At 42.3% G+C, this 27,472-nt stretch overlaps 1 protein-coding gene across 15 annotated transcripts in view; it reads left to right on the top strand.

Annotated features, from left to right (window-relative positions):
• SIK3 (SIK family kinase 3) overlaps window positions 1-27,472 on the top strand; it is a 148,013-nt gene that overhangs the window by 63,519 nt on the left and 57,022 nt on the right. For all 15 annotated transcript variants that reach the window (XM_024103067.3, XM_005299746.5, XM_024103068.3 and 12 more), the window contains 2 exons: window positions 16,169-16,285; window positions 20,583-20,646. In XM_024103067.3, the coding sequence (XP_023958835.3) occupies window positions 16,169-16,285; window positions 20,583-20,646 (181 nt within the window). Of the gene's footprint in view, window positions 1-16,168; window positions 16,286-20,582; window positions 20,647-27,472 lie in introns of those variants that run through there.

Here is a 27,472-nt window from a genome sequence, read left to right as displayed (position 1 = left end):
ACAATAATTGAAATAGAATAATAGTAACTAAATGTGCAACTGGTAACATTGTACCACTTTGTCTTTGCCCTTTGAGATTGTAAACTCTTTGGGTAGGGACTGTGGCGCTGTGTGTGTGTGTGTGTGTGTGTGTGTGTGTACCTTGTGACAGGTTCCCCCCAGGGTGCCACCTGGAAATGGGGTACCGCTGAGCCCTCTGACCCACCAGCCTGGGCTCCCTCTCACACTGTGCTGCTGTGACACGCTGCAGATCTGCTCCTGGTCCTACACTTCCACCAGCATTCACACAGGCAGGAACACCCCCAGCAGCAATTACATGCAGGCTATCTGACCAGCCACCTCATAAACTAACAATAGAGAGGCTACAGCAAAATAACCACCAGCTTCCAGGCCTAGGACCCTAGAGGTGTACTGTCCTGCCCTGGTCCAAACCCCAACCAGTTATGAATTGATTAGCCAGTTCGCCTCTCCCTCAATGTGGAGAGGAAATGCAACAAGCCTGTGTTAAACCAAGCTGAGATTTCCTCCCTCCATCCCTCCAGAAACTTCATTTAAAGGCACACTGGGTTTAAATTAAAACATAAAACAAGTTTTATTAACTACAAAAGATAGATGTTAAGTGATTATAAGGGATAAGAAACAGATCAAAGCAGATTACCCAGCAAATAGACAAAAAACTCAAACTAAGCTTAACATACTAGATAGATTGGATATGAATTAGTAGTTTCTCACCCTGAGTGATGGTACAAGCAGATTCTCAGGGCCCAAGCTGCACTTGTTTTGCAGCTTGGAATCCTCAGGTTTTAAATACACAGGCTAGAAATCCCTTTAGCCTGGGTCCAGCACTTCCCCCGGTTCAGTCTTCTGTTCCTTAGGTGTTTCCAGGAGTTTTCTTGTGTGGGGAGTGAAGAACAAGAGATGAGGTCACTCCCTGCCTTATATAGCTTTAGCATATGATGGGAACCCTTTGTTCCAAAACCAGTTCCCAGACCAGTGTGTGGAAAAATACAGACACCCCAATATGGAGTCCAGAGTCATGTGGCCTGGTCACATGCCCTTGTAGAGTCATAGCAGGCATTACTTACAGGCTGTCTGGAGCATTCTCAGGAAGGCTCACCAGGTTGGGGCGGGGAGGGGGAAGCTTCTCCTGAGGCCTGTTGTTTTCCCCAATGGCTCATTGCCCTGAATAGGTCCTTCCCAACCAGCTATCTAGACTGTAACTACATTTGAAATACAGATATAGTCAATATTCATAACTTCAGATACAAAAATGATACATGCATGCAAATAGGATAATCGTATTCAGCAAACCATAACTTTTCCAATGACCTCTCACATGACCCGTTTTCTAGAAAATGCATTATAATTATGCTATAATCATAACATAATATCACTATGAAGAATATGGGGTGTAGTATCACACCTGCTATGGGTGAAGTTACACCAATAGCACTTCTGTTTGGAAGTAGTATTGTGCCCATTATGCACATTTACGTGGGATAATTATGACCATAATATGAGACTTCTATACTTAGCACAAATATGCACCTGTGCAGCCATCCAAGTAGGCATCACATTTCTAAATAGCAAGTACACATGTTTTGATGAACATCACTGTAATTGTCACTAGAAAGCAAGAGTCTAGTAATGAAGATGTGTGATTTCTTTAACTGGTAGTGAATTAACATTTGCTATTTTAAAATCCTCCCCAGGAACTTTTCCAATAAATGTTGGAAAAAGCACAGCATGTCCTTTCAGGTCCCCAGCCCTGCACTGTTAGTTGCTGATATAGGGTTGCATGTAATCCTCTGACTTCCCATTTCTTTGCTTTCCTTTACTGGAAGAGGTTTTAGCACTAACTCAGCATTTGCTATTAGCTGGTTCATGAACTCATCTCTTTGCAATCATAGTGGGTTATTTTCATTACTCTCATATTCTGGCCTGCCTTTCTCCTACCCTATATCTGATATGGACTAGCTTTTAAAGCAAATGCCCTCCCCCACCCCTTTTGTTGTTGTTCCTCTATATTGTTCGATGTTTTGTGTCTGAATGACAATGGAAGAGGGTTTTAATTTGTTGTAAACCTTGTCTTCCAGTGGAGAGATCCCACAGGTCTTTAATGCATGCGTATAAAGTGAGAGCTGACATTAGAGCGTAGCTGCATTAGCAGACTGCGCGTATGTGTGGAATAGTGAATTGGTTCTGTTCTCCAGGCAGCTATGTTTTTGATGATTAAACAATCACTCAGTAAGATCTTTGGTCTGTTTGCCTTCTGAGATGTCCTTTGAACACTGTAGGAGCACAAACATTCTTAGTAACACAACAGTTCAAAAGTAGAAGTTGTATGTGCTTCTGACATTTATTGCAGCATTTTGCCTCCGTTACTACATCCCTGCCGACTTATTGCACTGCAATAGGTTGGAAAGAATGAAAAACCCAATAATGACATTCAGCCCTGACCTACTTTGGGAAATTATGGGTCAAAAAAGAGCAATTTAAATGTTTCTGGCTGTTGACTTGGTAATGATGACGGTGGTTTTTGGAAGCTTGGAAAGGAGAAAGCTGGAGTTAGCCAAAGCCGGAAGTCTCAAGGACTGCTCTTTAAAAAGGAAAATGTTTGGGATGCAATTTAACTTTCTGCTCAATATTTCCATTTCATCTTCATTACACAGCCACTAATATGCACATAAGGTCACATCCTTGTCCCATTAAAGTCAATGGGATCAGGTGTTTTAGCAGTTAATTTGCAGACCCTGAGCCCATCTCCTGGCAGGATGACAGATACCAAGAAGAGACTTTTCAATGCTTGACTGCATAGTGACTGGCGTAATTATGGTCTTCTGAAGTCTGTCAGGAATACTTGAAATGGCGCCATCTCTTTTTATTTCACTGTTGTCTGTTCCTTTAGCGCTATGTAGATAGTGACTTTGTCGATTTCAAAATCAGTCTAAGCTTTCACTAGGAGGAGCTGTTTCTCTCCTGCGTTATCTATTGAGTGTCCCCCTGCTTTCCTCTGGCTATATTCAGGTACTGCTCTTCCTTATTACTTATCCTGGCGTGCTGTGCTCCCCTTTCCATGTTCCTTCTGGCTGCTGTCCCACCTGATTTTGCAGCTGTCGCTTCTTCTATATGCAGGTTCATCAGGCTGTCTCCTCTGCTCCCTGCTACTGCCTCTGTTCGCTTAAAGAAAGCGGGTTTTGTATTTCTACTTGTGTCACTGCTGCCACATTTCCAGTCCTTGGATCACTTAGTACCTGTTCTTGTACCATAATGAAGTCTGACCAGAGTAGTGTTCAGGCCTTAAAACATGCGTAATGGAAATTCTGTGCCTTTTTTTTTTTTTTTAAGTGCCAAGCCTTTCAGAGTTGTTTTATTCTGAGGAGTGTGGCTGCTTTAAAGCCTTCCTGCCTGTAGCTAAGTCTTTATATTTTGGGAGCCGTCTGAGCAGCTATGAGAACTATCTCAGCACTGTCCTATTTGGGAGCACAATGGCAGAGCACTTAGTATTGAGCAGTCCAAGACTGTCACCTGTGCTCTTAAAAATGAGTCCTGCTGGATCAGTCTTTGGTTTTTAAACCCAAGGCTGATTCTGAGCTTTAGAAGTTGGAAGCGTATTTTGCTTTTGCCTTCATTGTGCCATAGCGATAACACTGCAGAGACAGATTCCTTGGATGCAAGGCAGGCAGTTATAAGACCCAAAGGCTTTGGGAGGCCCCAGGAGGTTGGTTTTAACCATAGTAAAAGGGTTCCTCATACTGGATTGCATTAGGTCTTACAAACTGAGAGGACTGCAAGAGCTGAAGCTCTTCTGAATACAATCCTGCTGCTGCATTAGGTTGGTGGCCCCAAGAGTTAATATCTTTGTTAACATTCCATGGTTGCTTGTCCTGCCATGAGACTTGCACTGAAAATGTTGAGTGGCTGTTTTTGTCCTAAATGTAGTTTTTCTCCGTTATGATTTCATGTTCAGTGCAGTGAGTGATTGTCAATATCCGTAATAAGGGAACATTTTTTCTGGGCTTCTCCATGTAGCATTTCAGTGCCTCTCCCTTGGTAGCCTCCAGTCTATTTTTCCTTTATAATGTTTTGCAGTTGAAATTTCCAATGGTTTTTGCCTGGCAAATTCACACATTCTTGATATGGCGCTAGAATCCAAAAAATAGAGAGCACCACTCAAGTGAAAACCACCCTGAACCCCCCAGTTTTTGGCTGTTGAGAGCAAGACCCCAAAGTGCAATTCTCAGTTTGAAGAGGTATCTTCTTCACCTAAATTACTGTCTAGAGCTTAAATAACCTTTCTCCTATATAATAATTGGTTTCTCAAATTACTAGGTTAAATTTTAGTCTGATCCAAGGGAGTGAGAAAACACTTAAATGTTTTAGAAATTGAAGGAACACTTTATTAATTGGTAGCAGCGTGTATGCTGTGAGCTGGCATGGTTTTTTATAATCTGTAAGCTTCATTAGCTTTTGATAATGGAATTGTTAATTGTTCAGATGTATTTTGTTTTAGTGTTTCACTTTTTAAGAAATTGGATTATGGTTTTGTTCCACTTCTAATTGTAGTCTGATTTACACTTCATTTAATGTACTCCCCACATACTTTACATGGTAACAGAAGGTCTGAGGGTGGGTGCTCGCCAGCTTTCAGCACGCTGTATAGGGCTCCTGAGGAGTTCTCTTTTCAGATAGGTAAAGGAATATTGTGGAAGTCTTATTACTTCTGGCTCCTTCACCATGAATGTTCCTTTCTTTTGCAGTGTGAAACCTGAGTTGCCCACACTTCTTCTGATGCTCATTATCAGTGTGGGGCGACTTTTGTCTTTGAAGCTAAAATAGGAATTCAATGCAGGTGAAGAAGCTGGGTTATCAGCAATGGAAACTGATGTGCTGTCTCCACAGAGTCGGTACTTTACAGCATAAGCAGCAGCAGTGTAAGCTTCCTCACATTGCTTAGCCCGTGCACCTCAACTTTGCCCTGGAAGGTGGTCCTCTGAGAATAGAGATGTAGTTTATCATTCGTATGGATCCAACCCGTGCCTTGTTTCCTGAGACTGCCCACAGAACATTGATTGAGGTGGGGGTGTGTGTGTGTGTGTGTGTGTGTGTTTGAGAGAGATGTGAATACTTGTTTATTGAGAACTAGGCTGATAGTGCCAACTCCTTTCAGAAGCCTCCAAACTGCTGTGAAATAGTAACTAATGAAGGTCACTACAGAACTTAAACTACATTTTTGTCAGCGATGGGTGGCTCGGTAGGCAGTGGGTTATGTTTTGCACACAGCTAGTCTATATGAAAATATGCTTGAATTATCCTATCTTCCATCTTCACCTTTCCCAGCTGTAGCATCTGTTAATGAACCAAGATAGTATATGCTTTAGGACAGGGAGTTTCTCTTTACTACATGTTTGTATGATGAGGCCCTGATCCTGATTAAGACCTCTTTGTGCAAATATCATACACGTAAGTAATGCCTCCATGTCCCACTACAAATCACCGGAGGCATCCCATGGAAACATTAATATGCTCTTGCAATATAGCTCACTAAAAGCCGAGAGTAAAATCTATGGTGTTGAAGTAGTTGTGGGAAGGTGAAAGGAAACGAGGCAGAACAAAGACTCTTGATTTGATCAGTGAGTGTTATTTTATTGTTGTGAACTTTTAAAATCTCTCTCGTTTCTCTCTCTGGCTGAATCACAACCCCCCCCTCCCCCTCCCGCCTTATTATGTAATCTGTAGGAAGGCTGAACCTGTGAGTACTGTCAGGACAGCCAGATAAGATTTCCAAAAAGTGCTTAAGTGACTTAGCCTAAGTCCTGTTAGGCTGCTAGGTCACTTAAGCACTTTTTGGAAATCTTGCCCACTACCTCTTCTCCAGGCAGAGTACGAATGTAGTTCAGTGCCACGCCAGGGTATTAGAACAATATTGGGACAGCTGGAGAAAGTAGGTTAATGAGGATTGAAATGGTTTCTTATGTAAAACAGTGCAATTGATGGACATTTTTCTTGCAACCCTTCTAAGGGAGCTAATGATCCAAAAATCTGTAAGGAGGAATTGCCATTAGACATCCTGGAGAAGTCAGTTAATCACCCACTTGAACATTTCATTATGCAGCTCATGAAATGAACAGGCACTCGTTAGGGAAATAAAATTTAAGTTCCTAACCTCCGGTATAGATGCAGCTAGGTTGATGGCAGAATGCTCTCAACCTAGCTACCATGGCTTTAAGGAGCTGGAGGTCCTTAAGCGATAGAAAAACCCCTTGTGTTGCTGTAGGAAGTGTCTACACTACAGAGCTACAGCAACATAGCTACAGTGCTGTAGCTGTGCCACTCAGTGTAGACATAGCCAGAGGTTAACAGAAGGCTGCACCTCGTATGATCAGTAGAGAGAGTCCCTACCATGTGAACCATCTCATGGTATAGGAACAATACATTATTGTATTTCAGGCCAAGGTTTCAGATTAACTGACAAGCCTCTTCTAACTTGCCTTGTGGCAGGGATCAGTATCCATGTCAATGTCTGAGAATAGAGACATAATTCTGGTTCCATGAGGTGAGAAGCACTTCCTCCCTGTGTGAGTTTTCAGTGGCTGAACTAAGGAGAGCTAATTCCCTCCTACGTTGCTACCTTCCACCTTCTGGTGTGCTCAAGGTGCCATGCGAGATGGTGTGGTGCTTTTTGTCAGTGCTCGGGCTCACTGGCCAACCATTGTGAAAAGAATCTTCCCCACCCCTTTCTGGGAGGGGGGGGGTAGTTTTTGATGAGACTTGTCATTCTGAGGGAGGGTAGCATTGGTTTCAGTTGTTTCCCTGTGACTAGGCCTTGGAGGAAGTTAGCTTGGCTGATGTGGTCAGAGCCAGTTTTACTGTGGTGAAAACCTGAATCATCTATAATGAGGAAGGAGACTAGGCTGCCGGGAAATGCCAGCATGGAGAAAACAACTTTATTTGTCTCTTTGAAAATGCTCTTAAGCCCCCAAGTATCAGGGGGTATCCGTGTTAGTCTGTATCCACAAAAACAACAAGGAGTCCGGTGGCATCTTAAAGACGAACAGATTTATTTGGGCATAAGCTTTCATGGGTTAAAAACCCACTTCTTCAGATGCATGGAGTGAAAATTACAGATGCAGGCATTATATACTGACAGATGACTTGTGAGGTAACTCCCTTCTCTTCATGTGTCATATATAATGCCTGCATCTGTAATTTTACTCCATGCATCTGAAGAAGTGGGTTTTTAACCCACAAAAGCTTATGCCCAAATAAATCTGTTCGTCTTTAAGATGCCACTGGACTCGTCGTTGTTTAAGCCCCCAACTTCCCCTCTGCCCTTCTTGCTTCCATGCTGAGAGATAACGTGGAAATTGACCTGTACCAACTTAACCCTCATTGCCTCTTGCAAGCTCCTAGGGAAGCTCTGTGTTTTCTGGGTCTGTAGCACAGGTAACTTCCCCCAGACTTTTCCCAAGAGACAATGATCTTCTTATATTATGTACCTCTGGTACCCAAAGCGTTTGTCTGTGCAGAACCTTTATTTAGAAAGTGCCAAGTCTCTTGTTTAAGTGACTGTGTTGGTCTGTTCAAGGGCATTTCCATTGGATTAAACTTTGAGTACAAACATTTATTTAAAGGATAGGTCTTCTGGCTTGAAAGTGTGACAAGAGAGATTACCTCACCCCCTTCTCTTGCTAGTATCCTGGAACACGCGGCTACAACAGCACTGCATAGCTCTTCTAGCTGGTATTTTTCTATGTCCCCTTTGTGACCGCAATTAGTTTTTGTGGTTGATATATTTTTATTAAAGATAGTGTATTAAGTCCACAGCAGTGCAGCTGGATAATGAGTTCATATCTCACACGTACTGTCGTGTAACATAGCCAACCAAATCCTAATGTAATCAGTCAGATGTCAGAGAGGAGAGCGTAATAATTCAGTTATTCTGGTTTGAGACACTGACCAAAATATACTATCTGTATCTGTCTGCATTGGGCCATGAAATGTCCCCCAGCTTAACACGGCTGTGCTATATGGCTTTGTCCGATTTCCCTAAAGCAGATCTATAGCTTCGGAAATGTGACTTTAAAAAACATAAAGCTGCTTAGGAATACTCTACCTATTCCCATGTACAGTGCTGTCCTTTTAAACTTCTCATAGCTCTCAGGGCCATCTTCGCTGCCACCATCTGAAGAAAGTCCCTCTCCCCCTCCCCCTTTTTTTAAGCTTTACAAAAGCTTGTTCTTACTGGGAAAATCCTCTCAGCGAAAAGAATGTGATTGTGAGATCTTTGAGTCCCATGTGACTCCTTTAGTTTTCCAGTCTGCCATTCAGCGCTGTCCTCTTAACCACATATTGTAGGCTTATCAAAAGTGTAACTAATGAAAATCTGCACTGCTCACATATTTGCTGCACAACGGAGGTTACTCTTCTGAAGAATGCTGCAAGCCTAGAACATGACAGCAGCAATTTGTCACCTCATTAATCACAGCTTGTTAGTGCCCTGCAATTTTAGGAAGTGGAGAAAGGGGCCTAATTTTTTGCCATTTCACCCTGTCCCTCAGCTCTAACTCCGTTTCAGGCAGCCGCTTCTAATCCCAGTGACCAGATTGGTTTGCTGGATATTGTCATTTCAAGCAGGAGTGACTTTTGAAACCAGAGCTGGAATTTTTCGTTTGCATGTGACAGTCTTGCCATTCCCATGTGAGCCTGAGACCTCAGAATCTGCCAACAGCTTGCCCTGGGTTGTCTGCCATTTTTACTGTAGTAGACACCCTCAGTGACTCTAGGGCATTACTGTACACAACCGCACTATTTTAAAATCTGAAGTAAAGACCCTGGTACCTAGTCAAGAGCCACCCCCAGTGCTGTGATGCTTATAGATAAAGCACTTACTCTTTTATTCTTTGAAATCCGTAACTTCAAAACTTCGGAGTCTATCAGATTGTCAGGAGCGACCCTTAATAGAACTATGTCCTGAGTGCCAAGCTGCAGTTCAGATCTCCGGGCTGTGCTTTGAGTCAGGAGGGGAGCTTTACAGAACTTCATAACAAAAGCAAACCTTGTTTGAGGTGTATGAACCTTTTGGTGAACTGGACAGGTTTGTTCAGTCTTGGTCACTTCTCACTACGGTAACTTTCTCCCCACAACAGTCCCCATAGAGACTGAGGGGAGATGATCTCCTCCTGGGCTTGTCAGCATGAAGGTAGAATTCTAGGGGATGGGCAGAGGGCATTGTGCTGTCTACCGGGTACTGTCTACCCCATACTCCTGAACTCTGCAACTACAGCACTGGATGAGATCTTTCGGAAGGTGTGGTGGAAGTTCAGACTTTGAGGATATGGAGGTGTGGTGGGTGCAATTACTACAAAACTGACTGGCTTTAACCAATAATATTTTTAAGCAGAAAACTGTAATCTGTATATTTTATTTGAGGAACTTTAAAAATGTACACTTGAAATTTCTATTCCACAAATACAGTAGAAAACTGACCAGTCAACCCACACCTCAGTGGAACCAGAAGTACGCAATCAGGCAGCAGTAGAGATCCCCCCCCCTCCTCCCCCCTTGCCCCTCCCCCCAAAAGCAAATACAGTACAGTGCTGTGTTAAATGTAAACTACTAAAAAAAATAAGGGAAAGCAGCATTTTTCTTCTGCACAGTAAAGTTTAAAAGCTGTATTAAGTCAATCTTCAGTTGTAAATTTTTGAAAGAACCACCATAATGTTTTGTTCAGAGTTACAAACATTTCAGTTACAGACAACCTCTATTCCCAAGGTGTTCATAACTCTGAGGTTCTACTGTATATGGAACCATAAAGTAGTTTTGGTGGAGGGTAAGTTTTCATAAGAAAAGGCTTAAGGAACATCCAGGTGATTGGCTGAGTTAATGTTTTGCTAATTATTATTGTTTATTATTATTAACAAAATGGCAGACGAAATGTAATGTTGATAAATGCAAAGTAATGCACATTGGGAAACATAATCCCAACTATACATATACAATGATGGGGTCTAAATTAGCTGTTACCACTCAAGAAACGGGGTAGTCATGTTAGTCTGTATCCACAAAAACAACAAGGAGAGTGGTGGCACCTTAAAGACTAACACATGTATTTGGGTATAAGCTTTCGTGGGTAAAAACCCAGTTCTTCAGATGAATGGAGTGAAAATTACTGCAGAACTAAAATTCATTTGCAAATTTAACACCATTAATTTGGGCTTGAATAGGGACTGGGAGTGGCTGGCTCGTTACAGAAGCAGCTTTTCCTCTTCTGGAATTGACACCTCCTCATCTATTATTGGGAGTGGACTACATTCACCCTGATCGAATTGGCCCGGTCAACACTGGCTGTCCACTTCTGAGCTAACTCCCTTCTCTTCATGTGTCATTATATAATGCCTGCATCTGTAATTTTCATTCCATGCATCTGAAGAAGTGGGTTTTTACCCACGAAAGCTTATGCCCAAATAAATCTGTTAGTCTTTAAGGTGCCACCGCTCTCCTTGTCAGTCAAGAAAGATCTTGGAGTCATTGTGGATAATTCTCTGAAATCATCCACTCAATGTGCAGTGGCAGTCAAAAAAGCAAACAGAATGTTAGGAATCATCAAGAAAGTGATAGATAATAAGACAGAAAATATCACATTGCCTCTATATAAATCCATGATACACCCACACCTTGAATACTGTGTGTGGATGTGGTCGCCCCATCTCAAAAAAGATGTATTGGAATTGGAAAAGGTTGAGAAAAGGGCAACAAAAATGATTTAGGGGTATAGAACGGCTTTTGTATGAGGAGAGATTAATAAGACTGGGACTTTTCAGCTTGGAAAAGAGGCGACTAAGGGGGGATATGATAGAGGTCTATAAAATCATGAGTGGTATAGAGAAAGTAAATAAGGAAGTGTTATTTACTCCTTCTCATAATACAAGAACAAGGGGCCACCCAATGAAATTAATAGGTAGCAGGTTTAAAACAAACACAAAGTATTTTTTTCATGCAACGCACTGTCAACCTCTGGAACTCTTTGCCAGAGGATGTTGTGAAGGCCAGTACTATAACAGGGTTCAAAAGGGAGCTAGATAAATTCATGGAGGATAGGTCCATCAATGGCTATTAGCCAGGATGGGCAGGAATGGTGTCCCTAGCCTCTGTTTGCCAGAAGCTGGGAATGGGCGACAGAAGATGGATCACTTGATGTTAACCTGTTCTGTTCATTCCCTTTGGGGCACCTGGCATTGGCCACTGTCGAAAGACAGGATACTGGGCTAGACGGACCTTTGGTCTGACCCAGTGTGGCCGTTCTTATGATTGTTTACTATTAATTATAGCTCATTAGCGGAGCAGTGACAATGTGCTTGCTGCTGTACAGGACACACAGACATGTTCCTGCCTAGTGGAGCTTACAGTCCGACCCCTGTTCTCTGGGGTATTTTGGATTCTCCTCTTCATCTGGCTGTTCTTTCTCTTTTGAAAAGTGCTTTTCCCATGATAGAGCAAGTGTTCAATTCCAAGGTAGCAAATGTCCTCTGTTAGGCATGTTCTTTAGTGTTTTAAGCCTTATGTTTACATGCCTGTTTACAGTTTGCTATGGTAACGTTCAGTTCCACATGCAATATGAGTCTGTTGCATTCAAGGTGCGAATGCCAGAGTAAAGCCCTTAACTCATGTAGTCTGTAGTGCTACACGGATGTGAAATTTCATGCACACTAATCCCGTAGCTATTCAGCTAGCAGTTATTTATCCTGATTCAAGGATCCTAAGTAACTATGAAACATATTCTCTGTGTTTTTACATTTTACCTCTGTTTTCCCCCTTTCAAAAGCAGCCACTGCCCCCAGGACCTTTTTGCATTTAAAACAGAGCTATTAGGGGTGATACCACTGGTTGCTAACTAGTATTGTGGATGCAGCTATAGAACTGTTGTGTAATGCTAAGACTTAAAAGGTCTATCTCTTGTAGGGCTGTAGCTGTTTTGGGAAGGGACCTGGGTGAGCTTTCTCTAACCACAAATAAAGTTGTTCTATCTCATGTAGCTGTGCTCATGGGACTCAGGACAATCTTACTGTTGGAATGCAGATTTTGAAAGAGCCTGCAACCCGTTCCTCTCTCCCCCTCTCTCCACAACTGAGAGCAGCATTTGGTAGGAATATGCAACTCATAATGTGATGGGGATCTTGTTCTCTGGCTTCCCAGATTACTTCCAAATAGTGAATGTGTGTTTCAGATCTCGTGCCAGTGCGGTTTCTTTGTCCGTTGACATGGCATGTCCCAGTATGTGAAATGCTTGCCCTCTAAGCGAATGTTGTAGTCTTCTACAGACAAGCTGTTCTATAGTTGGGATTTCCAGTTTCTCCAGTTCAGTGTTTGATTGTTTTTAATGTAGTTAGGTAAATCACATCTCCACGAACAAGCACTTCTGTGTGGTTTTAACATTTTTTATAAAATATTGAAATGAAATCCAAAGTGGGGCCTCTTGGTATCTTGCTACTCCCTGTTCTGACAGCCTCCCAGCAAAGGGACAGGGGGAATCCATTGGGCTTTCTGAAGCCCTATCATCCCAGGAATGAGTTTCTGGCCAAAATGAGGAATCTGCAGAGAATTTTCAGTATTGCAAAAAATGTGGCATTTGGTCTGCTGTATGGCTGTGGTCTGGTTTTTAATCAAATTTCGGGAACATCATTACAAGGGTGTTGCTATGTGTGTGTCCATGCCACTCTGACTTGGTGGCTTATGGTATCTACCCTTCCTTGCAATTGGCTGTCTTTGTAAATAACACTATAGAAAATCAAAGAAATACCACCACAGAATGTTGTATTGTGGTTCTTTTCTAGTGTGAAATGCCAACTCTAAACAGAAAATTTGCTGGTGGATCCCCAAATCATGGACTCATTTTTGTTCATCACCTGTTGGCACGCTGTAGCGGTCACTCTTGCATTGCCAAGTGTCCTGGTTATTTTTTAGTAGGGTGGGGTTTTGGTTAGAGTGGACCATGCATATTTTGTGTGTGGATGTGTGCTGCAGAGGGTTTTGACTTTGCAGCATTGCTACAGATGCCCGCAGCATGTGTCGGTGTATTCCTTTCTGTCTTTGAGAGCAGACTCCATTTTGCTTATCCTTTTACTCTGGCATGGTTTGTGGATAGCGATGCGGTGAGAGCTAGCTTTTCTCCCTTCAGACTATAGCAGCGTGCAGCTGCTCAAACAGTTTGTAGAACAGACGTCTGTCCTTTATCCAGGTGCTTTCACTTAAACAATCTGTTTCCATGTATTATGGACACACGTTGCTGTCATCTGATCAAAGCCCAGCCTCTTTACTGGCACACTTTAACAGAGCTTTTTAATTTTTCCAGTGTAGCTCAATATTTTAAAAGCGTAGTTCAAAATTGGGAAAATGCAGTGTTACTTTTCAGGAAGTGCCTGCCTATTTCAGTTTCCTGGCATATTTGTGTAGCCAGCACTATACCCTTGTAGGGTTTCCACAGGCAAATCCCATGAGCACTAGAGGGGAAATGTTTCGTGATGGGTATGTTCTTTGGCTTCAGACCGTAGACCTGACTCTTGTCTCTGATCTGAACCTTGAGTCTTGTGTGCTCTGCCTACATATTACTACTGGATCAGATAAGTAGAAAGGAGTTCAAGAGAAGAAACACTTCTTCTGTATGCATAGACAAGCATGGGACTTTTTAGAAGACACTTTACCCTGGTATTCAAAAAATTGACTTTGTTTTTCACCTAATCATTTTTTTTCATTGTTTAAAAATAGCTTCTAACTTTTTAATGAGCACCTATTAAAAAGTCAGACATGAGATTAAACCGATTTTCATCATAAACTAAATGTTCTCCATCTAAGCAGAAATCATCTCCATCTTTTAGAAGCTGATGGATCATTCACATTGCCTTTGATGCCAGTTTCATAACAATGAGGACCCAGTTTCTATGCGGTTGGGCAGCACGATCAAACATAACACAGTGTCTAGGTCTGGTTACGTCTCCAATACGTCTGTTAGTCTATAAGGTGCCACAGGGGACACTGTCGCTTTTTTTAGGTCTGGAGCTGGCATGTGAGCTTAGATAGCTGTGGAGGAAAACAGATGCAGAGAATGAAACTCCGGCTTATGTAACAAGATGGGGATTCAGACTAGTTTGAATGAGGCTAGGGTAGAGGGCAGCTTATGTGTCCATCTCCATCCTATATGCTTTGGATTATGCAGGTGGTGATATATGTGGAGTTCCATCTTCTGGAATGTGATGCACTGATACCTTAAATACAGGCACATATAGGTGGTGAGGCTTGCTGCAGAGGAGCAGTTTAATGCCACTGCAAAGAAGTGATGGGAAAGCAGAGGGAAGGAGGCTGTCTGGGGTGGAAGCAAAGGAATTCTTTGTGATGTGGAATTTTTAAAGATCAGCTGGGTGGAGGTAGTAAGGTTTGCTAAATAAGAAACCTCAAAAACTGTAGGTTGCGCTTCATGAAAAAAATATCTTACCTGAACAATTAAATGTCCAAACACATAACTAACTGGCCACCTGCCTACAGTGGGATTTTTACAAACCATCCTGTCGGTGCTGATGTTCACCAGTCCACACGTAGAGGGTAACATTTTGTTATGCAAAAATAGAGCACAAAGTAAATTTCACTGCTGTCAGTTTCCTTCTGTGTGGGTTTCTGACGGATGCTTCAGTTGATCATGAATTAATAATCTTTTTGGGAAAACACTGAGATTAAGGAAGGCTTTTTTGTTATTGTCTGCTGAGGCTTTTTTAAATTAAATAAGCCTTCTCTCCCCCACCCTCACTTTACATCCCATTCCCATGGTTTCTGATGATAGGCATTGGAAGGTACCAGTGATTTTTCTCTGGCACGTTGAACTTCTTGGCTGTGTTTTACTGTAGGTGGAAAGGTTTTGCTGGCTTGACCCTGCCAGTCATCTGTTCTCAACCTTGCTTTGATCAAAGCTGACAAAGTTTGCTGATTCCTCAGTTTTCTCACTGACTTCCTATCCCTTTGAAGCCTCTCCAATTTCTATACTGAGGTGTCATTCATAAAATGAATTAAAATAATCCTACTTCTTGGGAGTGTAAAGATTGTAGTTTGAGCCTTCCTATCTGAATTATCATTCCCAGGCAAAATTTTATGTGAAAGTAGAGTTAAGGATGAGAGTAAATATCCGTAATTTAGGGTAAAACATATTGCAGGGATGATGTAATTATCCCAACACCAAACATTATAAACATAGGAAATTCACTGTTAAGGGTCAACATCAAAGAAATCAAACATGCTAAGATATGGAAATGCACAATTAAGGTACCCCAACAAACTTAACTTTGTCTTGTAGTGATACCCGGTCATAACTGTGTGATTAAGACACGGTAGGTGTTTGTGGTCCCAGATAAGATTAAACCAATTTTTATAGGTGCCTTAAATTTTCTTCTCTCTCTCTCTTCCTCCTCCCCTTCCTCCCCCCCATTATGGCTTAGGGATTTGGTAATGATGCGCACCCCTTGTTCAAGTCCAGTCCAGATCTGCGGTGACTGAAAGTTGTTGGTGGATGAAGTGTGTGTCTTGCAGTGTCGCTGCCTGTGCGGTTCCTGTTCTGTTGACAAACAGGATTTCAGTGTTCAGGCTGAGTTGGGCATCTTTCATCAGCACTTAACCTGACAGTCTTGCCGCTTGTATATTTATTAAGATGCGGTGGTGACAAGCTGCAAATCATCTTTTGACTTGTAAACTGAACAAATGTCAGCTGGGAATTTCTGGGGACTCAATCCAGGATTCCAGGAAGCTTCTTTTCTAACTAGTCACTGATGCTAGGGTGACCATTCAGATACTATAGGAAGAGGGGAAAACATGAAACCCCAAGATCAGCATTGCACACTTCAGTGGCATACGTTCTTTTTTCTCATTAACGATCAGAAAATTAAATACATCTCCTGCATGTTGCTGGAGCGTAGTCTATACTAAAGTGGGAGAATTTTCCTGAATCAGCTAGACAATTCTTCAATGGTCAGCTCTTTGGGACAGGGACCATGTGTTTGTTCTGTGTGTGCGCCTAGAACCAAGGGGCCCTGGTCCTTGATGAAACTCCTAGACGCTATGGTGATACAAATACTTAATTCTGAATAGTCACTAAGTGAGTGACCCATTTCTTTCCTTCTTTCTTTGCCAGGTTGCTATAAAGATCATTGACAAGACACAGTTGGATGAAGAGAACCTCAAGAAGATTTTTAGAGAAGTTCAGATTATGAAGATGCTCTGCCACCCGCATATCATCCGATTATATCAGGTATGAGCATTGTGTAATGGGCTTTTCCCTCCTGGTGCGGGCTATGCCACAGGCTTACCCTGTGCAGTAGCATCACATATAGGGCTGTTTCTGTACTTTCAATAGAGTAAAATATGGGGGGGAAAATCTATTTTCACGGTTACAAAATACCTTGATTTAAAAAAACAACTCTTCCTCCTCTCCCCCCCCCCCCCCCCCAAAAAAAAAAAAAGAAGTGTTTCAGTCGCTAGTCCTCTGTTTTCCTGGAAGATCAAATGTCCTTTGAGGGCAGCCTCTTTCCGTTTGTTTATGGCTATTGTGCGCCTTTCAGTTTCCCAGTTTAGACTAGCTGTGTTGTCCTCAGTGGAAGGTGATCATAGACAGTAACGGTGGTAGCATCACTCCAGTATTTTGTTGCAGTTTTTTCTCCAGCTTTTCTGGCTTTCCTTACTTGGCAAAAAGCACCAGGGAAAGGTCCCCGCTGCATGCAGTGTGGGATGAGCCCCTCGGCTCTGTGCAGAGGTGTGGGTTTGTACATACTGCTCTGGAGGTGCCACTCTCACTAAAGGGTCAAGTAGGACAACAGAGGGGATCCAGAAGTGATGTGGCACCTGAGTGAAGTGAATGGAGAACTAAATGGGGACTAAACCCTTGGTGAAACTTTAAATGTCTTGTAAAAGGTCCTGGTCCTGGACCTCCTTGACCAGGCCATCTGGAAAAGGACTCCCTTTCCTGGATCCTGTCAATATTGCTTGTTGGGTGACAGGCTAAAGCGGAACTGCCTTTCAGCTACAATCTGCTGAGCTGAAGATGCAGAAATAGAATTCACAAGTAGGATCCCTTTATTTCCTGCTTTAAAAACAATGGATTAAATTGGAAAGCAGAGACAGCTTCTGTGTGAGCCAATGGAGTGTACTGTCACATTCGTCTGTCTGCCATTCCTGAGGGCTGGATCATGAAGTAGGGAAAATGCTGTTGTCTTCTCAGGCTCGGCGTGCCTTAAGTTTAGCCTGAGAAGGGACTGGCTTGCCAGAGATGCATTAGAACCAAAAGTCTGCTGTGGTGTCTGTAGCTACTTGTCTCTGCTGGCTGGCAACACAGTTTGAACATTTGGTGTATCGGTTGCAATATTTAGGGGCTTATTTTCCCTGTGATTTAATGGGGGGCTCTGTATGTTTGGCAAGAAGAGAGGACACCATGAGCACTGGTAGAGACTGCCCTCCCCTAGAAACAGCTGCTGTCTGCTTGAGGCAAAGCTGCGTCTAGTTATTGTCTCACTGCCGTCAGTGGCTGTTTAGACTCAGAGGAACTAAAACTGAGAATCTCGGGTGGAAAAGGTTAATGACTTGATACCTTGGCCAAAGAGCCATGTGTGAGATGCCTGTGACAGCCATTTGAAGAGTTGTACAGGGTGACAATGCACAGGCAATATCCTCTCTGGAAGAGCTGGTGCCTGTAACGCTTTTTTGAGCCAAAAGCTCTTGTCAACCTATTTTATACAATATAAAGCCCCAGAGAGAATACGCCAAGAGATGGCAGCCATGTCTCCGCTCCGCCAGGGTTAGAACACAGCATCCTCTGTGTGGTGTTTTTCAGCTGGCTGTTCTAGGGGGTGCTTTCCACAGAAGTTTTATTCTGATTTTTGAAATAGTACATGGTTGTTATAAAACACCTGCTAAACCTGAAATCAAAGCCCTTTTGTCATTAAAGCCTTTCTTCCCCAGCCATTCATTAAAGATCTGAATGGCACATTTCTTTAGGTTTGTAACACTCAAAACCAATAAATGCAAGAGGAGAAGGTGTCTCCAGTACCTGAAAAAATGTAAGAGACCAGGTTTGCCTGGAAACAGGAAGATGTAAAAAACACCCAGATGTTTTGTTTGCACATATGTGGAGTAACTGTTAAGTGGCAACTGTTAACCACATCACATGACAATTGAGTAAAGCTGGATAGCACATTCTGAATCTAAGGGCTTGTCTCTGCTACACTCATTTATTAGCTTTTCTGGGAAAAGAAACAAAACCTGCTGGTTAAAGAACTGCAATTGTCCAGATTGGACATCCTTTTTTTAATCTAAAGGTTGCACGTTTCAAGCCCAAACTCTTACCAAGAGCCAACGTGCTTAGTGTCTCTCTCAGCATGAGAGGAACTGTCATCTCAAATGTAGCTGACTATTTAGACTTTCTGGAAAAGTTAAATGTAATCAAAGTGTTTTCAGGATTTTAAAAATCCTGCAGAAACATGGATGTTAAACCAAGCTCACCTGAAGGGTTTGCAGTCCAACTGTTTCAGCATTGAGAACTGGAAAATGAAACTGACTTCCTTAATTTTTGTTGTCCAAGTTTCAAGCAATGCGTAAAATTAATAGCCTAATTGAGGCTTGGAAAATTTCCCAGAGATCAGCTTGCCCAAGGACTAGTCCTTGAAGCCATGGTGGAAAAACTGTGCTGCCGTGCCCATAAAAGCTACTGTTGCCAAAGCCACTGCTATGCAATTTAAAATAGTAAAAGATCAATGTATTGCGTGTAATTGTGCATTGTCAGCCAACTTCCTATTTAATAAACATTTGAAAGGTAGCTTTCTGTCCCTGACCTTTCTTAGGCCAAGTGTTCCAGCTGGGCATCTCTGCATGCTTTCTTATCAGTCCTGGGGGAAGGAGGTTCACAAGTACAACCGTGACTTAGGAGTACAGGTTTCATGTCAATGGGATTTGTACTCCTAAATCAGTCAAATGCTTTTGAAAATCCCACCCTTGGATCTTGTCACAATGCTTTGAGTGCAGTGCTCCCTTTTTCCTTTCACATCCTTATTTCCCTCTCCTTCCTTCCACTTCCCCAGAGATTTCCCCCTCTATTTTGTGCAAATGCATTAATACTAAAATTCTCTCGGATTTTTGGGGAAGTGGAAGGAAGGAGAGGGAAATCCGAACAGAGAATTACTCTCTAATTTTTTAATGTGTCCCCTCAAACTCTTTTACCTACATCCACCAGCTTACCCATGTGGACTCACCCACACATACACACTCGTGGGCACGCTTTGAAGCTTGCTGCTAGAAGATCCATTCCCTCCAGTTAAACCAGTAGTGGCACCTGGGCTGCCTTTCATCCTCCATCCTGAGCAAAAACGCAACTGCTCCAGCCACTTTTCTCCCTGGCTTTCCTTCCCCTTCCCCTGGCCTAAAATAGCAGCAGAGGCTCCAGGCTGCTTTGTTCTCTTCTTCTACACGTCCCTCCTCTGAAAGGATCGATGCCCCCACACCCATCTGCTCCCAGACTTGCCCCGTCCCTCGTGGGAAGGAGCATGGAGCTTCAGCCACTCTGCTCTGTCTACTCCACGTTCAGGTGGGTGAGTGTTTTGAGCCCTGAGCATGAAAAGCTAAAAGAATGTTTAGATTTGGAATCTTCTCTTAGTGTTAATGCTCTTAGTGTCGATAGTAAGAGGTCAAGGAATTGGCCTGTTAAAACATGTTATTTTGGGGCTGTGCCTTTTAATTAAACTGGAATCCTTTTCCGCACCCTCGGCTTGTTCTGGCATAATCTGGTATCACCAGGGCAACTACCTCTGCAGCTCCCATCGTCCGGGGTGATGTTACCGTGATGGGTCCATAGAGAAACTTACTGTGGCCTGGTCATCTATTCTATGGCTACTAGAGCAAGTCAGCTTTGTAGTGGAACTATCTGACCTTTCCCAGAGACTAATTTTGGCATTTAATTGGCTTGCTGAAAACGGGAGAACTAGTCTTGATACTGTAACTGGCCTTCATTTGTTGGAGAGCTCCAGGCCCACCGAGAGCCCTGGAAGGTTTTTATAAAGATTGGCATTGTTTTCTCGCTTAAATGTGAAGGTTCCCTAGAGCAAAGCTCTTGAGTCAATCGCTTTTATGATTGATAGATCTTGAGTCATTTGAAAGTCACTTACTAATTCGGCAGGTAGTCCCTCCTTTAGAAAAAAGTGTCCCTAGTTATTTGAGTGTTTCAGAGGGATGAATGATTAATCCGAAGGTGAACTTTTCAGTCTTGGCAGCCCAGAGAAGTCTCTGAGGTTCTTGAAACAAGTGGAGACTAGCAACTGAATATTTTGTGGGTGGGATGCAGAAGGATTTAAGTAGTGTTTAAAATAGCCCCTTTAATGATCATTCTTCTTTTCCCCTCCCCGCCCCACCATTGCTCTCTAAAGCATTGCAATCCACTTCTTTTTAATTTGCTGAAAGCGGTTTGTGTCAAAGTTACAAGTAACAAAAGAAAATTCCAATTAGCTTCATTTCCTTTTACACTGGGCAGTCTCTTTAGCTGTCACTTTGTATCCTTGTGTGTTCAGGTTATGGAGACGGAGAGGATGATTTATCTGGTGACAGAGTATGCTAGCGGAGGGGAAATATTTGGTAAGTACGCTTATTGCATTCTTTAATCAGATATTATACTTGGTCAACTACAGTAAGCTGAAAATAGCTGCCTCATATCTCCTGTCCTTCAGCCCTGGAAACTTCCATTGACAAAGGAATAAAGAATAAAATCATTTAACTTAAAGGAAAAATAAACCATTCCATTTAAAAATGCATCGTCTGTGTTTTGTCAGGGGGATGAAGAGGTTCATTCTTAGAGGCAGTTCCATTTTTCTTCATCCGCATGCTGACACTTGGGATTAAATGTATTGCATAGTGGTTTCAGAACTGCCTTTTAAAGAGGTGCTAAAAACTTCACTTCCTGGCAAGCTGTAATGTGAGATTATTGGCTGCAGCTGCGATGGTGTTTGATATTAGTGACCTCTAAGCTGACGGGCCGTCTTGCAGCTCTGCAGTCTTTTATACTTCAAATCATATGATTTCTCTGAGATTTCTGATATTTTTTTTATGACCTGTTAGCCCTGCATTCTAAAGCCTAGAAGCATCATTTTAAAACTCCATTTTTTGCTAACACGGTTCTAGTTGGGTTTTCTTGACCATTGTTTGTCTGAAAAGCATATTATGGTAACTGCCTTAGAATCACAAAATTGCTTTTACAATGATGACTAATGAAAAATCTGAGGCTATTTTACTCACATGTCAAAGTTCTTTGCCCCAGGTAACTGAGTCAGTATTTTGCAAGGTTGATCTGTATCAGTTTATCTAGCATGAGTCTCGGGAAAAAATCCTTGTTCAGTTTGGTCAGGAAAACAGGTCTGAAAATCACACTAATAACTTTGTTTAAAGCCAGTTCTAGGTAATATTGTTCTGATCTCGGTGTGGAGCGAAATCTAGAGACACATCTGCTAAAGCCAAAGAGTTCTCTCTTTATTTAGTCTTCTCTGACTTATTCCTGTTCAGTCAATTCTGAGATTATTATATCTCCTTTAACGTCAACATTTATGTTTGCCATGAAAATAAGAAAAGGCTCTGACTTTGCTGGAGGAGACGTTAGGGTGTAACAAAGGACAAAGCTCTTAATGAAGCAGGGATTTACCAATTCACAGCAAAGTCATTGTGGCAAAATTACAAACTTCATCTGAAAAGTTAAGTCCAAGTTATGCCAACACAAAAGCACCTCCTGGGAGCTGAAATCTGCTAAGTGCTATAAAATTCTTCACATTTTATCCTGAATGTTGTTCCTTTTACCTGGATCCCGGGAAAATGCTCCTATTGGAATTCATGTCTTATGGGGAAGGGTTATAATGTGTGGTAAGCAATATCTGCGGTGTCTGAGCAGCTTCCTGGCTATTCTTGTACATGTTGGAGAGGGAAGGCAGATGTTTCAGTTCTCAGCGCAAGTAAAGCAATACTTGTCACCTCTATAGTACTTGCTATTCAAGGATCTCTGTCTCTTGTAGGACTCCTGGGATGTAGGCAAGTGTTACTTGCTGCCTACAGATGAGGAAGCTGAGGCACAGAGATATTGAATAAATCACTATGTGACCATGGGCTGTTGACTGAGACAGTACTCTGGTCTGTGCGTGGTCCCCTGCTCTGCTAGTCTAGACAATACTACCTCCTTTAGAGAAAGCAAACCAAAAATCTGTGGGTAAATAACCAGAGACTTGAAAGATAAATTGCTGGTAACAGTTCTAGTAGCCTAAAAAGCACCTTTCAAAATAAATAAAATAAAATGTCTAACGTACTGACATTTCTCAATGCCTTTGTAATTAATAGCTAATGACTCAGTAATTATTAATGGAAGAAACTACATCCATTACTTCTCCCATTATCCTCCACTGCTCCTTTGATTCCTGCTTCTCTAAGGAAGGGGCAACTTAAGTAGGAAACAAGTTATAACTGATAATCAACAGGTTTTCAGATAATCTACACTTAACTTTGCCCAGCTGAGCCTTCTGCTATCTCTCCAAAGCAGCAGTTTTCAAACTGGGGGGGGGGGGGGGGGTAGCACAACTTTTAATTCATGATGGACAGGTTGCCGGGCCAAACTTGAGCGAGTGGCATTGAGACTCGGAGTGACAGATTAGGTGTGCTTTTATAGTACCACTTGACTTACATTTTGATTTAGGCAATCTGCCTGGTCTCTGCTATACAAACACATTAGCAACGCTAGGTGGCAGTATCCTTCTCACTATTATTAGGGTGGGTGGCAAACAAAAAATGCAAAGGTGGGACCGGATTCAAAAAAAGGTTGAGAACCCCTGCTCGAAACATAAGTTCCCATTAATTCTGTACTGTCAGATGCCCCCTAATTCTGCAGACTTGTGAAGTTCAGCTTACTCTTTGGTGTAATTCTCACCTCCTACGAAGTAGCAGTATTGTATGGTTCTTCACGCACACACAGTGGGAGGCTTTGCTTTTCTGTGGGTCACTGCAAAGAGGCAAACTATCTCTTTACCCCCTTCCTCCTGTTGAATTTGGCAGATATGATCCAAGCATTTCCCTCTTATCAGAACTGTGTATGTACTAGCAAGCTCATATGCAGACTTGGAAGAGTTTTGTTGGCTACAAAAATAGCCCTGTACATTAATAGAAAGCAAAAATCAAATTGTTTTCTAAGATATTTTATGCTGTAGTAAATTCAGATAATTAGAATTGCTAATTTACAGTACATTGCCCCATACTATAGCTTCAGTTGTGGCTGTGAGCAGATACATCTAGTTATCAGTTATGTACTAGAAGGTAAATGACAATGTCTACCTCTCTCTAGTAGGTTCTGACAGTTTTCAAACTTCACACAAGGTCCATTAACTCCCAACTTTATATCTAAGAGAGTGAAGCCAGAATCCCAGCACAGTTTCCTGAGTAGCCAGTGAGACATTTTGTTCTAACGTGGGAAGCAGTTTATTGGAGGTGGGGAGGGAACCAAACAGAAGCCCATTTGGAAAATAATCTTTCCTTGCAATCATTAGCATGTACAACACTGAAGAGAATCTCGCATCTTCATTTTGTCAAGAGAAATAGTCTAAGTGTACTGCAGGCTGCCTTCTAAGGTTGGAAATCAGAAGGTGTACGACAGATCTTTTTGTAGGTAAAATTTGCTTACCAGGTTTCCCTTCATTCAAGTATCTACCATTTTTGGAGTCACTGGATTTATTGTGAACGTCTTTGGAGGAATCTTCCTTCTCACAACAGCTGTAGTGATAACTCCCTGCTATTCGTTTACAGTGCAGCTACTGTAAAAAGACTAAGGTGTTTTTGGAGAAGGGGAAACGTTTAACATATTCAGTATTTAAAGTGACTTTTAATTTCCATTGGTAATCCAGCCAAAATATGTGGGTAAGCAGGCTTGGAATAGGCTGCATGCTTGCACCTATCATCATCTCAAGAGCTATGCTTCCCTTCCTACAGCTGTATGGGTAGAATATTTTTCCGTGCACATAACGTGGCAAAAATCACAGCTTGGTACAGGGTGCATTGGTGGAACAGCCTCATCAAGAATCCCATTATCTACTGTTATGGAACACCAGGGAGATCCCCTCTGTGCTACATGTCTGTGTTGTGAGAGTTTTGGCTGCTTGTTTAATGCTCTCTGAGTATGTGTGGCCGTACAAGCTAAGTTTTAAAGTGAAACCACTGCACTGAACCCCCAAATAAGGGGGGGAAAGTGCAACCATAATGTTCTGTGTTCAGAAAATGTCAAGAAAGAGAAACATTGCTCATGTATAAGGATCATTTCCGTTGTATCATGTGTGAGGTATTGCATTATACATTTCTGCATACTGTCTGTAGGCTTTTCTGTATGTAATGTGACTTGAAGTGATTTTTGAAGTGTTTAAATAAATTTTCAGAAGTTTTTTAAAATGTAACATTTTACACAAAGTGAGCGTAGGATTCAATTCTTGAACTGGAAAAGGGATGATAATGTCTGTAAAGGGGTGTGGCTGTGAAGGGCATCAGTATTCAAGAATGTTAAAATTCAAAGCTTAGCTGTTTTTGTCCCTTGTTAGCTCTTCTGAACTGTAGTCCTGGCTAGCTCCAGCCAGAGCTGCTGTACTTGTCTACTTGAGCTTTCATTAGACAGGCTCAGTGTGTGCTCAGAAGCCCTCCAAATGGCCCACATGTAAACGAGGTCTTTGACTCAGCTGCGATTGATGTGATCGTTCATCAGGCACAACAGTGAGCGGGAATGATGGAGAGCTGCTTGTGGTGTGCTGTAGGGTCAAAGCACTGCAGAGCACATCATTGTATTCTGTGCCCCGTACATGTTCCGTATGCACACAAGCTGGCAGTTTGACAGTGTGAACAAATACATGTACCTCTTAATGGTAGGTCACGTTTTTGTTCCACCTGTCTTGACAGCATTCCTTTATCTGAGAGGTCAAACAGAAAATAGGCTAAACACATGTTTCTGTTTGTTATTTACTCATTAATATTAACAACAACAACAAATACTCTTCAACCCTCAATTACAAAAATTAAATTAAGAGATTAATTTAAAATAACTCACAAGATTATTTTTCTTCAAATATTTATTATTAATACCTAGCTCTTATATAGGGGTTGTCATCCGTAGATCTCCACAGCACTTTCTATAGCTGGGGAAGTATCATTATCCCTACTCTACAAATAGAGAAACTGAGGCACACAGAAGTGACTTTCCCAGGTGTCTCAGCATGTCATTGGCAGAACCAGGGCTAAAACCCAAGCGCTCTGGGTCCAGTGCCCTTGTCCATTGTCATCTTATTCGTTGACGTAAGATAGGTGGATAATATGGCGGAATACCTAGGGACTATCTGATTTTCCAGTTATTAGCTTGCGGATTTATCTCAGTGACTGATTTATTCTTCTACGTTTTTCTATGAAAAACATTTTTGCAACTGATTTGTTTTCCTGAAAGGGTTTTTTTTTTTTTATCCAGATTGTTACACTCCTTCAGAGTGATCACATGGCTAGAATTAGCTACATCTATCTGAGGACATTTTGTTTCTAATTGGTCATTATGACAAGTTGGATACTGTGCGTTGATAAATCATGTAGGAAATGAATGAGATTGGAAAAAAATATAGAATTAGTGAAAAAATGGAAACTCTAGGGCAGTAATTGAAGGAGCATGGGTTATTGTCTAATAAGCACTGGAATGCAGAGATACCCTGGCCAGGGGAAGGACGCTCGTTTAGCCTGGGGGAGAGAGCTGCTGTATATGGGGAGGGCAGTAACGTGTATGCTACAGTTCTCCTGGGTGAACCACTGACTGTTCGGGAGGGGGGAGGGATAGCTCAGTGGTTTGAGCATTGGCCTGCTAAACCCAGGGTTGTGAGTAGGGCCATTTAGGGAACTGGGGAAAAAATCTGCCTGGGGATTGGTCCTGCTTTGAGCAGGGGGTTGGACTAGATGACCTCGTGAGGTCCCTTCCCACCCTGATATTCTAGGATTCTGTGAGAGCCTGTCTGTGCCTGTCAACCCATCCAGAGGTAGCTGTTGAGTGATGCAAGCTGCTCCCTCCATGGAATGAGCCTGCCGTTGGCACACACAACTGCGACCCAGGCTGTCCCAGAAGGATTCCGAGCATCTTCCAAAAGCTCACAAGTGCTAGTGAGTGCCCCACCTGTACTGGAGGCTGTTGGGCCAAACACACAATGGGAGCAGCACAAGTTGACTGCTCAGAAACAGCCTCAAATTGGTTTTTCTTTTTTTTAAAAAGGGAGCCCAAAACAGCTGCTCTGGGTGGGATCAAGGTCGGCCTAGACAACTCCAAGGATTTCTGGGCAGTGAAGTGGGATGAGCTTGAGCCCGGGGCTGTTTTTTGGGGGAAAAGAAAAAATACATGGCAGAGAGTAGGGGGGAGAGTGCCTTCCTGCCCCCCAGCCCAACGCAGCTGCAGACAGGCAGCACAGTAGTGGAAACAGCTGGTGGAGTCCGGAGGAAGGCTGCCTAGAGTTGGGGGGGAGAGGCCAGTAGCCAGTGAGGCAGCAACTGGCATCGGAAAAGAAGGGATGCAGGAAGTGGGGAGCCAGAGGATAGGGACAGCGGGGCCGAATTGTGTCCCTGGAATGCCAGGAACAGAGCTGAAAGGGAGAAAGTCCAGTTCAGGAGGGACAGGAAAGACAGATAGTAGGAATAGTAGGGACAGTACCTAGAAGGAGAGAAGACCGTGCTATAAGGGGAAAAGGGGAAAACTTAAAGGAAGAACAGTGCAGTTAAACAAGAAGAACAAATACTTGGAGACTCTTCAGTTATCTAAGAAATTATTAGAAAAAACGAAAACAGTGAGAAAGATAAAGCAAGAATGAAATGTGAAGGAAATAAGCTATAATAAAAGATAAACTGTAATGAAAGAGAAACGGAGAAGAAATAAGGAGGAAGTGAGCTGTAGCAGAAGTAAGAAAACTGTAAGGACTGTAAAACAAAACGCCCAGATGGTGTCGTAAGGCATACAAGGTGAAGTGACAGGAACAGAGAAATTTGTCAGAGAGGGGACTATAAGACAGAAAAGAGCGAAGTATAAATGTGGAGTCAAGAAGCGAACACATTGTATCAAAGCATACATGTCTTTATTTAAGCTGGAACTCTCAACAGTAAATAAAAATTGCACCAGATGATTGCCCAAGCTATAACTAAACAGCCTAAGAGTTTGTCCTCCAAACTCTGGGCTTACAGAGGCTGAAAACTGAGAAATTGAATAGGGAGCATATAACTCGGGGGGTTATATTCTAATGCATTGTATCTTCTCATTCAAAAATCTGTTATTTCATAAATACAAATTTGTACCTACAAAGTGAGTTGGATTAAGATGATAGTAGTTAGTATATAGGAGATAACAGCAATAATTTACAGTAGTTTATGATCCACTAAATAGTAG

The sequence above is a fragment of the Chrysemys picta genome, chromosome 16 (assembly GCF_011386835.1).
Source record: "Chrysemys picta bellii isolate R12L10 chromosome 16, ASM1138683v2, whole genome shotgun sequence".
Classification (NCBI taxonomy): Eukaryota; Metazoa; Chordata; order Testudines; family Emydidae; genus Chrysemys; species Chrysemys picta.
This window is presented reverse-complemented; position numbering and strand designations above follow the sequence as displayed.